Raw genomic sequence first — 16,101 nt, 5'->3', positions numbered from 1 at the left:
AAAATTTTAAACCAGCTTCTCTATTCAGACACAATTTCGTTGTTCTAAAAAAAACCTTCTTTATCCTAACACACTCTTATTCAAGACGACTTTGAACTCAAAATTAACGGTGCACCAAAAAATATTACTTAAATTTTTACCCTAAAATTCTGGTTACGTCGCCGACCGTTTCTATGAAAATTTATGATCATAAATTCAACTCTATTCGAGTCGCTACAATCCTAACCACGAGAAAACTAGAAAACGTAATGAGACTAAGAAATGGTCGATCGCCCAAAGTAAATAAAGTGAGGAAATGTCGCTTTTCTTTTTAATCAAATTAAATTAAATAAATAATCACCACACCATTTCATATTGCCTTTATTAATTAACTAGAAAATTATACGACTTTTGTTAACTATAAATGAGATATTCATTGATTCGTTGTCTCTCAAAGATAGTACAAAGTTAGGTATTCTAAAGTGTCCAAAAAGTTCAAACACCAGCCTTGTTTTTACATAATCGACATTGATTTTTTTTTTTCTATTGTATAAAAATAAGTGGGAGTACACTAATTTCCAATTAAAATAGATGTGATGGAATAATAACAACCACAAATTTAAAAATTTAACTTAAATAACATATGGTTATTATTTTATGGAAGATTTTTTTCCATTATTTTTTTCGTTTTTATTCATTTTTATGTTTGATGGAGTACATCAATGATATCAGACGTGTTATTAATAATTCGACTTCATATTGATGTTGTACTAATATTGCATGTTAGCATTAAGATGAAATGAAAAAAGAAGCTAATTAAGTACTTAAATTTAGACCAATTTATGTTGCCAATTTGGTTATTTTTTTCATTATTTCATTAGAACTGTCAAAATTACAAAGTCATTATAAAATTTAATGTTTTCATAAATATGCACAATTACAATTAAATGTGATGCCCACTATGTCATTAAATGACAAGTCAAAGGTAAAATTTATAATAGGAAAAAAATAATAATAAAAAAAATTACTATGGCTGATTCGAGATTCTATTCCAAAGTATCTAGAAGAGTTTCTTAATTCATCGATGGCTAGTCCTCGTCAAAACGCGTAATGGATCAAGCTTTTCAAAATTTACTGCAATTTTAATATAAATTAATTAACAAAAAATTAACTTTATAAGACAGATAACCAGTCGTTTTACCAAAATCTATAGTTTGTAGTAATTATATATTTTTTAAAAGACGTGCAGAAATTCAAACACTATATTTCAATCGTTTCTGACAATTATTTCTCCTCAAATTATAGTAATTGCATTAATTATTTTGCAAATTATAGAATCGAACACTATTTATAGCTTCTAAAAATCTATAGCAAGTAATAGTTCAACTGAAGATAGACTAAGTACAATCAATTCGAAGACGAGGATAAGGTCATTAATTTCTGTAAGAATTTAATCATTAAAAGGAATTTGTATTGATTATTGACGTTTGACGAGAAAATTGGGATGCGGTCATGCTTTCTTTGGCGAGCCCAGAAAAGATAGCTAAGAAAAAGGTTTTTAAATTTTTTTGTATTTTGTATTTTAGTCGTGTTTTAGTTACTTTTCAGAGTTTGATTTCCATCCAATAACCTGTATTCTACGAGTTTGTTTTGTCATAAGGGAGCAAAATTGTTTAGATACCGACCAAACTGAAGAGTCAAGTTGAGATTAGTATGGCGAAATTCAAATTTAGGATTAATCCCGACAGGGACGTAACGTTACATGCGACTGATTATTGTCAATATACTTACCCTTTAGCCATGGACAACGTATTTTGTATATTTATCTTATTGCAACTAGTCCACGTAAACCGAATTGACCCGCCACCACGGGTTCAGAACAATCTTTAACCCGTCGTTGACTATTAATCAGGTAGGAACTCTATTTATTTCCTTTTGGTTCTATCAAGTGTTAGCTAAATTGCTGAATAACATAATTATATAAACAAGATCGTAAAGGCAAAGCAGTAAACGGAATAAGTATAATGTTTACAATATGAGTGTCGTGTATATAAAAACAAAACCAACAGCCAGACAGATGATAGCCTTAAACTTTCATTTAAGCAATTTAGAAACTTGGGGCCTTACACACTTAAACTTTCGGAAACGAAGACTAATAATTGCTAATTAAATTATTATAACCTACTCCAAATAAAAACTTGAAGAAAACTAATAGCTTAGTGTGAAAAGTTGAATTATGTGCTAGCTAGGCTTATGGATTAGTTTATTCTACTATAGTTATTGCGATTATTTAATAATCAATGGTAAAAAGTGGCATTACCCTTAGATCTAAGAGTAGGTTTCTTGTGAGATGGTCTCACGAATCTTTATCTGTGAGACGGGTCAATCCTACAGATATTCACAATAAAAAATAATACTCTCTGCATAAAAAGTAATATTTTTTCATGCATGACCCAAATAAGAGATCTGTCTTACAAAATACGACCCGTGAGACCGTTTCACACAAGTTTTTGCCTAAATCAAATGCTAAAATCAAAGGGAACAAGAGCCAGCCTATTTGGGGAAAAAAAATCTCATTAACTTTTAAAAAGGATCGAGGGATAAATATAGATTTTAGTCTTCTATATTTTTAAATTTCCGTCTTAGTCCATTATTTTTGTTTTTTGGGACAATTTTAGTCTTTTTTTTTTTTTTTATGTGATGGTGATGTGAGACCAATGCGGTTGTGACGTGCGTAGTACTACATCAGCGTTTCTGATGACAAATATTAAAAATTAGAAGATACAAGATTGATATTAAACTTGATAACATAGGAGATCAAAATCACTAGGAATAGTATAATAAAAAAAGGTAATTTTCCCCTTCTGTAAAATTATATTTTTGTCCGATCTATTTTTTGTTTAAGAATTTTTCCTGTCTAAAGTTCAAAGGTGTAGTTTAAAACAATGCTATAAATTAAATAACAATCTTCCTATAATTTTAAACCCCACAATATATTTCATTTATGGAAAACGAATCCACGTATATATATATATATATATATATATATATATATATATATATATATATATATATATATATATGCATGGTTTTCCGAATGAATGAGAGCTCCATCCAGTCGACCTCTCAACGAATTGATTTCATATGTTGCTTTGCGGCTGTCTTCAACATTCTCTCTAGCCGGTTTTTTGGTTGACTTTTTTCTCATCCTTTCTTACTTAGACAATAAATAGATAACATTTTTATGGAATGTATATAATATTACATTTCGGAAAATTATAATTTTAATTTTTTTTATGTTTATCTCTTCGAAATTTTGAATCTGATATATTTCATCAAAATTTGCTATTGTTAGAGTATAAATATCACACTGTAAACATCAATAACGTATCGACGACATATTAGAGTTATGTCGATATCATAACAACACAATACTGGTAAAAACACAAAAAATTGTAAAAGGAAAACGAACAAACAAATATAGCGAACTATGATAACGTTGTCAATTTTAAATTTCGGTCGATATGGAATGAAATTAGAAATAATACTTTTAAGTGAAATGGAAATATTACAAGTATTTTCCTCCAAACACCTCAGATATATATTATGATTAAACTATACATTTTGAAACGATAATTAAATTAAAAAACTTATGAAAATTTTAAATAAAGTATAAAACATTTTAATTTGAAATAATGATGTTTAATTAATTACCATAAAAACGAAATATTTCAAGTAAAATAAGGTCTCATTTAGTTTGACTTGAAAACAATATTGTAAAGTCAGCATAAAATAAATAACTTTACGAATTGGAAGTAAAGAAAAGTTGACTTTTGGGACACTTACGCGATTTTGACTCGTGACCAAAAGAATCTAATTGGTGGTATGTCTTAAAACCAAAGCGTAAGGGTACAAAATTTTTCCAACACACTTTTAAATTTCTTTGTGGCTGGATATTCAAATCCAACCCATTCCCACGACAAAACAAATATTAAAAGTACAAAAAAAATATAGTATAAAGTTTATTTAAAATAATAAAAACACAAGAAATCATCATTTGAAGTGGGGAAAATTAAGAATACAAAATCGAAATAAACTTGGGCTGTGTTTTGATTGGTGAATTTCAAATGTAATTTTGTTGTTTAGAGAACATGTTAATTAAGATACATTTCAAGTTCATTCAATAATTATGTTATTTGAAATTGATTGTGTTAATTGTCCCACATCGGTTGGATACAATACCTGTGAGTTGTGTATATATGGACTTGGACAATACTCCCTCCTTGAGCTAGCTTTTGGGGTTGAGTTAGGTCCAAGTGTCAATCTTAACATGGTATCAGAGCCACTGGATCTGTGTTTGCGAGATTCTTAGCTCTTTCGGTCAAGGATCTTAGCTCGCAGCCGATTCTGGATTCAATCGATTGAGATCGTTGAATATTGCGTTTCGTTTTTTTTTTTTGCCTCAAGCGGATAGATCCATGGCGAACAACAACTTCAACGATCCTCTCTTCTTACACCCATCGGATGCTCCATGTATGACTATTGTTAGTGAACAGCTGACAGGAGTTGAGAATTATAGCATTTGGAGTCGTGCTATGTTAATCGCACTTCGTGCAAAGAATAAGATTGCATTAATTGACGGAACTTGTGTGAGACCAGCGATAGGCAATGCTACCTTTAATCAATGGGAGAGATGCAATGCGTTGGTATTGTCTTGGATTATGAATTTTGTTTCAAAAGATATTTTTAGTGGAATTGTATACTCAAGCGATGCTTCCACAGTTTGGTCAGACTTGAAAGATCAGTTCGATAAAGTGAATGGATCGAGAATTTTCTCTATCCACCGAGAACTTGGGCGACTGACTCAAGGAAATGACACAATTTCAGTGTATTTTTGTAAGCTAAAACAGCTGTGGGATGAATATAGTTCCTTAGTCACATTGCCGTCGTGTGAATGTGCTGCAGCAAGAAAATATGTTGAACATAATCAACAACATCGTTTGTTGCAGTTTATGATGGGACTTAATGATGGCTATATGCATATTCGAAGCCAGATATTGATGATGACTCCCCTGCCAACAGTTAGTCAGGCTTTTTCATTGCTTTCTCAAGAGGAATCTCATCGTGCGTTGTCCTCGGTTGATCAACCTGCTACAATCTTCTATGCAAAACAAGGGCGAGGTGATGAGCGAAGAAGGGAGGTACTTACATGTGAACATTGTGGATGGAATGGACATATCAAGGCTCATTGTTTTAAGTTGATAGGATATCCTCCAGGCCACAGGTTGCACAAACCACAACAGGGCAGAGGAAACTCTACACGATTTAGTCGAGAGTTTGACAAACCTAAGATGAAGGCTGTAGCTCATAATGTTGCTGGGGTAGACAGTGAGATGTCATTGAAGACCACTTCTGGAGCCAGCTCTAGTTTCACCCCAGCTCAATATGCTGAAATACTGCAACTAATGGGAGGTAATACTCTACACACATCAAATATTAATGGTGCTAAACCTTTGCAGGCTGGCTGGACAGTTTGATGGATGTGCTCCTACAGATTGGATTATTGACACTGGGGCGAATGAACATATGACTGGTAATTATTCATTGCTGCGTAGTCCTAAATCCTTGTGTTCTTCTCCAAATTCCGTGAGATTGCCAAATGGTCATCAACTCTTAGTTAGTGCCACAGGATCTGTGGCGCTTTTAGGAGACACTGTCATACATGATGTGTTATATGTTCCCAACTTTCATTTCAACCTCCTTTCCATTTTTAAATTCACTAAATCCCATGACTGCTATGTCACATTCTACCCTCATTGTTGTACATTTCAGGACCACAAAAGTGGGAGGATAATTTGGACTGGTAAAACTCAACATGGCCTTTACTACTTATCACCAACATCATCCCAGCCTTCTCAAGCTGCACACCCTAAGATACCTCAATGTAATACTTTCATTTCTTGTACCTCCGTTACTCATGACTTGTGGCACCAAAGATTGGGGCATATGTCTCTTACTAGAATGCAATTGTTACCTTTTCTTGCAAAGAACATAGATTTGTCTCATTGTGCGATTTGTCCCAAATCAAAACAAACAAGATTGAGTTTTCCTAAAGTTAGTTTATCCAAAACATCCTCTTTGTTTGAACTCGTGCATATGGATATTTGGGGCCCATTTCGAACTCCTACATATCATGGAGAAAAATATTTCTTGACAATCGTAGATGATTTTTCTAGAGGAACGTGGACATATCTTATGCAATCAAAGTTGGACATCCTTAGACTTCTAAACCAGTTTTTTGTCATGGTTGCCACACAATTCTCCCTGAAAGTCAAAATTGTTCGAACCGATAATGCTTCTGATTTCTTTAAGCTTGAATGTAGTTCCTTGTTTATATCACTTGGGATTGTACATCAAAGCTCCTGCTCATACACTCCTCAACAAAACGGAGTGGTTGAAAGGAAGCATCGCCACATCCTTGACTTGGCTCGAGCTCTATACTTCCATTCGTCTATTCCCCTCCATTTTTGGGGAGATTGTGTTATCACTACCGTATACCTCATAAACCGCACCCCCAGCCCTCTTCTTGCCAACAAAACCCCTTTTGAAGTCATTTTTGGCAAGACCCCTTCATACGCACATTTGAAGGTCTTTGATTGCCTTTGTTATGCCTCATCTCTTCATGTCACTCATAAATTCTCACCTAGAGCTAAGGCTTGTGCGTTCTTGGGTTATTCCACTGTACAAAAAGGGTACAAATTGGTGGATCTTGAAACCAAGAGAATCTTTGTCTCAAGAGATGTGGTTTTTCATGAATTTCATTTCCCATTTGCTGTCAAGTCTCGGCCATATCCAATATTTCCTGAATCCAACTCTTTCTTGGATTCTTCCACGTTAGAAAATCAAAATTTGTCAGTTGAACCCGATTTTTCACCCACTCTTGTGACAGATACCGATGACACCTCTTCCATTCCCTTAAGGAAATCATCTCGAATTGTCAAACCACCCATATGGACGAAAGGTTTTTCTTGTCCCACATTGTCTCACTCCTGCATTACTCCCTGCAGCTATCCTATTTCTAACCATATCCACTACTCCAAATTTTCTCCATCCTATCGAAGTTTTCTAGCTGCTATTTCCTCCATTACTGAGCCACGTTTTTACCATGAGGCCATCACGGATCCTAGATGGAAGCATGCTATGGATTTGGAACTAGCAGCTCTGGAATCTAACCATACATGGGATGTAGTTGACATACCACCCTATGTTAAGCCAATAGGGTGCCGATGGGTGTATAAGCTGAAAGTTTTGCCCAACGGAAGTGTTGATAAATTTAAGGCACGGTTGGTAGCTAAGGGCTACACACAACAAGCCGGCGTGGATTTCCATGATACGTTTTCTCCCACTGCCAAAATTACCACTATCCGCTGTCTTTTTAGCATCGCCGCCATCCGGGGTTGGAGTTTATTTCAGATGGATGTTGCCAATGCTTTTCTCCAAGGTGACTTAGATGAGGAGATATTCATGCAACTACCCCTCGGCTATCATATTCAGGAACAAAATAAAGTTTTTCGCCTCCGGAAATCCTTGTATGGGCTCAAACAAGCCTCTCGACAGTGGAATCAAAAGTTTGCAGCCGTAATGATTGAAGCTGGCTTTGCACAATCTCATCATGATCATTCTTTATTCACTCGTCATGAAGCTCATGCCGCTACTCTTTTAGTGGTTTATGTTGATGATATCGTCATCACCGGCAATGATATGGATGCTATTGCCACCTTGAAGAAATTCTTACACTCTAAACTCGAGCTTCGAGATCTTGGTCTTCTAAAGTATTTTTTGGGGATTGAAATAGCACGTTCTACCGATGGCATCTTTCTGAATCAACGAAAATATACCCTGGATCTTCTTGTGGATGCTGGGATTCTTGGAGCCAAACCCTTTAATACTCCAGCAGAACAACATCAGAAACTCACCTCCCATGAATTTGATCTCTTGCTTCCATCTACATCCTCCAGTTCCGAGGATAATCTGCTCACTGATCCGGACTCCTATAAAAGATTAGTTGGACGATTGATATATCTCACTATTACTAGACCCGATATATGTTATGCTGTTCAACGTTTAAGTCAATTTATGCAGTCCCCTAAACGCACTCACATGGATGCTGCCATGCGAGTTGTCAAGTATCTCAAGGGATCTCCAGGCATGGGCATTTTTCTATCAGCTCAAAGCACCTTACAATTATCTGCCTATTGTGACTCGGATTGGGCATCATGTCCTATGACTCGTCGATCCCTAAAGGGTTTTTGCATTAAATTGGGTGACTCGCTGGTGTCATGGCGCACTAAAAAGCAAAGCACCGTATCACGATCTTCCGCAGAAGCTGAATATAGAGCAATGGCTACCACTTCATGTGAGATCATTTGGATTCAAGGATTGCTATCAGATATGGGAGTGTTGTTTCAGGAACCTACCAAGCTGTATTGTGATAATCATGCAGCTTTGCACATTGCTGCAAATCCCATGTTTCACGAACGTACGAAGCACATTGATATAGATTGTCACATTGTTCGTGAAAAGATTAAAGAGGGTTGTTTCCAGACTGCTTATGTGACTTCTTCACATCAGTTGGCTGACCTCTTCACCAAAAGGCTGGCTACTGCTCACCATCAGTTTTTATTGTCCAAGCTTGGTGTCCGAAATATGTTCCAAGCTTGAAGGGGGCGTGTTAGTATATGGTTGGCCCATCGTCAGCCCATGTAATGTAGTGCATCCAGCCCACATCAGTCCATGTATGAAAGTCGCATTCCGGGATTCTAAGCTTTAGGGATTTCACATACTTGAGTACACATTTCTTTCTCTATAAATAGGATCTTGTACGAACCATTTTTGTAAGCTGAATCAAGCAAATATAGTTTCCTTATTTCTTTCTACAGATAACGGTAATTTGTTTAACAGATTGTACTTTTTATGACTAAGTGTAAATAAGTAAGGTATATATGTATTCAAGATTTGATCTATTGTTTCATTATAATATATAAAAACTATAATTGAAATCAACTAATTTCAAATTCATCTCCTCAATTACAACCTTAATTTAAAAATACAAGACTTTATTTAAAAAGAAGGAGAAATAGAATGTTATTTATATAAATGGTTACATCACATAAATATGACGTAAGAACAATAGACAATAAATTATTGCAAGTAAGCACAAGGCGCACTCTCGAAAAACCAGTGTAAATAATTTATATCAATTACATTTAGAAAAATAGTTCATTAAAATAGATTTAACATAAAAAAATTTCTCAATGGAGAATTACAACTTTAATATTTTAAATTGGTTTGTTTTGGACTTTAATATCGCAATTTTTCAAATTTTGTTTTCATCCAATAATTTAAATATTTTTTTGGTTTTGAATTTTTTTTTTATTTAAAGCACTAATTCCTCCAAACTGTTAGAAGTTAGAACAAATGTATGTACTTTTTGGACCCAATGTTTTATTACCAAAGCCCAATGCTATAAGCAAATATTTTTGACCCCAAATGTTTTATTATCTAAGCCCAATACTAAAGATTCTAATTCTTAACAACTTTTGTCAAAGAAATTATTGGATCCATTGATTTTTTTTTATTAAAAACAAAAGTGGCTCAAGTCTCTAACCCACCAATTATTGAAACCATGTTATTCAGTTTTTTTAGTATTTATCTCCTAAATTATAATATAATGTGCTGCATTTTTTTCAATATTTATATATGTATTTTGGGAAACAGATGTTGCTCACCATATTAAAAAAAGTCAAAAACTTGTATGAGACGGTCTCACATGTTGTATTTTGTGATTTATGCTAAGAGTATTACTTTTTATTGTGAATATCGATAGGGTGGACCCGTCTTACAGATAAAGATTCGTGAGACCGTCTCACAAGAGACCTATTCTTGAAAAAATTTGGCTACATTTCTGTCACCAAATACTGTATCTGACATTGATATTATTCTGTCTGGTTCATGTGGTGAGAATAAAGGCTAAAATTATGCATATTTAGTTGAGATAAACTTTGGTGGTTGGATATAGAAGCGTATTGAATAATTTGGTTTTAGGTAATGGTTCATATGAAGGAGATTAATGCATAGAATGTGTCGAAGAGATTGTCGTGGAAGGAGACAAATTGATATATCAATACGCAGAGCTTGGAGATGTGATTACTTTCTTTTGTAATATTTAATTGATGATATTGGGTATTTATTATTTTAAAATAGATTTATATTTGGACGTTGCCGAAATTAGGATGAGCTCCATCAGAAAGATCGTGATATTTTCCAGAAATTCAATTAAATTTTTCCACAAGAATTTTTTCTGTTGAATTTGGGCATTATATTCGAGCTATCTTTTCAAATGGATAGTACGCGAATTACTTTTGGCGGACAACTCACCAAAAAAAAAAAAGAAATAGCCTGCTACTAACTCCCAAGAGCCAAGTAGGGGAATTTACGGTCATGGTAGCTCAAGACATGGTGGAAGTGGGTCCATTAAGTCCATTCTCAACATAGAGTATAGTTATAGCAAGAGTAGTCCATGTAATATCTTCGAAAACTTACGTGAGACGATCTCATGAGTCATATTTTGTGAGACGAAATATATACGTATTTTGAATTTTAATTATGTAATTTGTTATAAGTTTATTTTCATCCGATTATTTAGATAAATTTCTGTTTTTCATTTTATTTAACTTGAATCCACTAAATTAATCGAAGATTGTTTATTTGATACTAATAGTATTCAACGTGACTCATGTAGTAAGAATAAAGTCTAATGTTACATATTCAAATTCATCTAAACAAAAATACAGTGAAACAACAAGCAAAAAGAGAAGTAATAACACTTTACAAGCTAAAAATAGTGCAAAACTTATTTTATAAAACTTTGCTCGTAGAACTGTTAAAATCGCAGCAGATGCATTGGTCCGGTTTTTCCGGGCAGACCGCAACCATCGATGTAGTTTAAACTAATTAAAGACGCATTTTACCTCATTCGAAAGCCGTTAAAAGTCTTATGATAAAAGCCATTGTCAGCTAAAAGTGCTTCATAAATCAAGACTGTAAAGCAAAGACACGCGAAGAAGTTTGATCAGATATTTTACAACACAAAGCTCTTAATTTTACAAGAAACATACACATGGAATCGACATGTCTGACGTATCCATACATCAGAATGCACAATTACAGAAAAAAGTGAAACGTGTTAGAAAAATCTAAGTTACATTACCAACTAAAGTTGAAAGGTTTCAGACGTAGAAAACCAACTCAACGAAATAAATTGCTCGTGTTGCACGAGGATGAAAGTCAAATTCAAGAAACACAGAGAAAAAAGTCACTCGTTGATCTACCTCTGCTCGTATCTGTTTCGACATACGTCCTCCTCCCCATTTTATTACGTCTCCATAGCTTTTAACTATATTACGAGTTTGTGGTGACGTCCTTTATATGAGAAGTGTCGATCTTTGGTGGCCCAGAATGTCTCCTTGTTGCTGCAGGGGAACCGGAGAAAGACAGTCGTTTCTTGGCAGAACCACCAGACATTTTATCAGGCGTTCCCCCTCCTCCTCCCAATGGGCTAGGCAGCCGTGCTTTTGCTCTTGCTGACTCCGTGGGTGTCATGTAACCAGGTGCAGCAGGCGAGCTTGCAAGGCTCTCGTCATCTCTGACAGATGAACCAGCAATGCTGTGTCTTCGACATCGATCTGAATGAATACTGTTCATGCTCTTCAAATCATCATCAGTGGCAATAGTACCCCTCGAGCTTGATGGCCTTACTCTACTGGTAATTTTCGAGATGGGAGTAGAAGGCGACTGTCTGCTAGGGGGGCGACTTTGTTTTTGAGTGGTGGGTGAATGGATCTTGGCGTTGCCCCGCGTAGAAAGGGAGCGACTTGCACTGCTCTTTAAGGAGACTTGGTCACCGGTTAGTTCTTTGCCAATTGAACTTGCATTGTCCCATGGCCGGGCAGCCATCCACCGTTCTAGCCAACTCCAACCCCAATGGGGATTATTTGGATCCATGAATGTTTGGTTTCCGGAAGTGGATGAGTTCCTCCATGTTTGCTGGTATAGAAATTTTAATTCCAAGTCAATTGTGAAAGCAACTTCAAGCCAAGAAAAGTAAAGATTTGGATTCTTGACTAATTCTTTTAAACCGGGCAGCCCATCCACCGTTCTAGCCAACTCCAACCCCAATGGGGATAATGACTCTTTTTTGATAGAGAAACTTGAGGTGAGAAATATTGCACATAAAATTTCAATCTTTTAAAATTTGATTTCCACCTCTCATCCCCTTGATATTGACCTCTAACTTAAACAACACAATAGGCTCTATATGGAGCTACTAATGGAGTGAAACCATAATCAACTCGAGATTATGTAGTGTAAGCTATGAGATCATTCAGATAATACATGCAACATTGTCATTGAAACATTCTAGAGACTAAATGTTACTACCTGATGAGAGTATGCATACGCCAGTGCTCGCTCCCTTTTCGTAGCAGCATCTTTCCGGTTCTGAATATTTGCTTCAACCTGCTCTTTTGACAGCATGCTATCATCCCAATTTTCTGCACTCTAATGTCATATATCCACATAATCCTTTAGCGCAAAACAACCAAGGAACAAATTGTGATAGGAAGTTTGCTTAATCTATAACATGGACATAGTCTAGGAAGAGAGAACAGAAGTGGTAAATAATAAAATAAATCCTATTATTAAGTTGAACATCAACATCTGAGAAGATTCATCAAAAAATGGTGAGAAATCAGAAGGAAATCACTAGTTTGTTTCAACCGTAAATGTCGGTATCCTATACTAGAAAAGACTGTGAAGAAAATTTTCGTGCAGAAACTGAAACTATGTTAATAATAGTTAATAACAGTTTCACGCTTTACAGCCAAAAATAAGCTGAGATTACTTACAGATTCTCTCAACTTATCAAGCTCCTTCTCGTGCTTTTGCTGAATTTGTCTCTGGATAGCCAAGTTGTCCTCCGACATTTTAATTCTCCTCACCCGAATATCGGATTGCACGCGAGCCAGCGTCTGCATGCATTTCAAGGTGGTGGAGGCTTGTCGTTTGACACATTGGCCTCCAATAAATGATTTCAGCCTTACAAGACCTCTCAAAGCCCGCAATGCTCTCCTTGCCTAAATAAAGTATAATAACGATAAAAATAATAGATGTAGTCATTGATATTATCATATATGCTTTAGTTCGTAACATAGTCTGTTTCTTTCTCTGACCATTATCCACAGAAGCACGGGATCCATATAAAAACTTTTAGATCAATAACAATTCTCTTAATTCTAATCAACCGTCAAAGGCTTATAAATCCCGATATTTCATCAAAAGCTACTCTATTATTTTAGGAATGCGACAAAAGCCATAGCCCATGTTAACAGGGTGACTCAAACTTTTTAACCATATAGCAACTCAAATGCGTCATCCCGTATAAACAATAGCACATGACAGTGACCATGTTCTTCCCCAACAATCCCCCTTCCAACTGTTATACCACTTTAAACTCACAAAATCAAGAGCATGTAGCTTTCATATCAATTGTAGAATGGTGTCCATCAGACTATGACCATACTAAAAGCTATAGCCCATGACAATGGTTCAACAAAAATCTTTTAAACATAATAGCACATAGGTGACATATCTTGGTAGTTGTGCCACATATATTGTCCGTTATATAGGACAAAAAGGTAACTGTTGCTCCAGAAAATTGCTCAAAAAGATAAAGGATATATCAAAGGAGTATTCAAATTTGTTTATATATGTACAGAAGACGAGGAATAAGTTGATGGCGTATGAACTAGACAACTAAATGGAGTGGACACACAAAAATGCAAACAAGTATTCAATCAATCGCTAAATACAAGAGCATCCCATATGTCCATATCAAATTTCAAGAGCATTAACATACCATATAGCCTCGAAAAGCTGTCTGAATCTTGATAGCAGCCATCTCTTCCTTAGTTTTGCCCAAATTTTGGGCAGCGGCCGTGAGGCGAACAACCTCGGCAGCGGCATGAGCAGCGGCAACTGCAGCTTCAGCAGCCACGGCAGTGGCAATAGCAACAGAATAAGCATGCCTATTCTGTTCATTCTCCGCTTCCATCAACTTCACCTCCTCCATCGAAGAGTTGGCTGCAGGGACCGTCTCTCCATTTTCTGCAGCAGCAGATACGGAACTTACGCTTCCTTGTTTTTCGAAACCGTGTTCCTGATTTGTGGCTTTTCTGAGTGTGAAAAAATAGATCTACTCAGCATGCATATTCACACTATACAATCCAATTGGAAACTTTAAATTGATGAATCCTAATATAGTACCTTTTTTCTGTTGGCTTTAGATTCACAACTCAAAACTCTCTTTACCGTATATAAGAATCCTCCTCCTTTTCCCATTTCTGACACAATCAAATTGTGAAGACAAAAGGAATATCAGGTACTACGCTTCATCAATGTTGAAAGGGAAAGAAACAATTTAAGCACGTAGGTTTTTATGCAAAATTCTGAGAAAATAACTTATCCAAAAATAATGATTTTCACTCACTCCAACCTCATAAAGTTCATTAATTCACCAAATTGGAACAGATCTACACAAAATTTTGATACATATCGCAAAAACAAGATATTAAACTTCTTCACGTGACAAACATATTGAGCCATAACATCTCAAAAACACAGAACAAAGATTTCCCCAACAAATTCAAAAACAATAAAAAAAAAAACACAAATTATTCATTGAACTGATAACACAGATCAATTGTTAAACTCAACCCGTGATTCAACCTCAAATAACAGCAGAGCCAACAATCTGAAAACGAAAGAAAGCAAAAAACTTCAAGGCTCCCACCTCATTCCATCCCACTATAAAGCATTCAAAAACTTTCCCATTTATAGTAGTAACAAAAAATCAACCACAGATGAAGTACCTGATAGAAATACGGAAACTTGCAGACTTAATGCAAGAGTTGACCTGATGATAACCTTCTTTCTGATCCAAATAACCCTATGATTCCCCCAAATACCAGATGGGTTTTACACCAAAGGCCATGCACGGGTTCCCTGTGAAGAATCTGGAGAGAGAGAGAGAGAGAGAGAGAGAGCCCGGGGGGGGGGGGGGGGACAGATCTTAATCTGATTCAGGTTTTGGTGGAAATTCTACATACGTTAAAAAGAGAGGTGGTCGAAGACAAAGTAACGGAAAGGGGCATTCTTGGTATTTCAACTAGGAAACGGCCTAATCTGGGTTGGGTGTTGGGAGTTGGGCCTTGATAAATTAAACCTGTTCACTAATAATATAATGCAAATTAAGCATTGTAGTTGTTACCAAATGAGGACATTTTGGGAAAAAAAAAATGGACACAAAATTAATATAATATCGTGAAAAAACTTATGAAATAAATTAAAATAGTTTTGCTGTTAGTATACAGCCTTAGGTTTGCACAAGTTTTGATTGTATACATTCGTATTATTTTTTGAGAGAGCATTCACATCATCACTCATTCCGAATTCGAAATATTTATCACAGCTAATGTACTTTTTTCACAAGTCACGTCTTATATAGATTGTACCATAATCATCACCTACTATAATCGTCACTAAAATCACATGCGCTCGATTATATAATCATAAGTTATTTTTCTCGGGATGTTATGTGACCTTTTATATTATAATTATAAGCATCAAGAGGTCGACAATACAATTTTTTTGAAAATAAAATGTTAGGAAGTATTGCAACTTCACTCAGAACTAAGTGATCACACAAAATGTTGGGTGCAATAATTGTCTCTGTTTGGTAGAGCGATCGAACCGTGATACTTGAGCTGCTGTGCGGTTTAAAATATTTGAGTTGCACCATTACTACTAGCTATAGCTTTTGGTAAAGCGACAAGTGCTCGGTCCTACAATTTGTATCAGAGCCAAAGTCACGGGTTCGATTCTCATTGATTGCAAGGAGTGCAATTATTGGGAGGGGGATTGTTGTGTGCAATAATTATCCCTGCTTGGTAGAGCGATCAAACCGTGGTGCTTGAGTTGATATGCGGTTTAAAATATTTGAGTTGC

The 16,101-nt window shown here is 35.5% G+C and overlaps 1 protein-coding gene across 1 annotated transcript; it reads right to left on the bottom strand.

Moving 5' to 3' along the window:
• Positions 1-11,095: 11,095 nt before the first annotated feature.
• On the bottom strand, positions 11,096-15,210 carry LOC142537167 (protein IQ-DOMAIN 3-like). The gene is given in 7 exon segments (XM_075642725.1): positions 11,096-12,084; positions 12,478-12,597; positions 12,945-13,172; positions 13,955-14,230; positions 14,232-14,270; positions 14,362-14,438; positions 14,967-15,210. Coding segments are annotated over 6 exon segments (1,383 nt in total). The 5' UTR covers positions 14,437-14,438; positions 14,967-15,210; the 3' UTR covers positions 11,096-11,439.
• Between the last annotated feature and the right edge of the window lie 891 nt (positions 15,211-16,101).

This window comes from Primulina tabacum, chromosome 1, assembly GCF_025594145.1.
Source record: "Primulina tabacum isolate GXHZ01 chromosome 1, ASM2559414v2, whole genome shotgun sequence".
Classification (NCBI taxonomy): domain Eukaryota; kingdom Viridiplantae; phylum Streptophyta; class Magnoliopsida; order Lamiales; family Gesneriaceae; genus Primulina; species Primulina tabacum.
The sequence above is the reverse complement of the archived record's forward strand: the minus strand, read 5'-3'. Positions and strand labels throughout refer to the sequence as shown.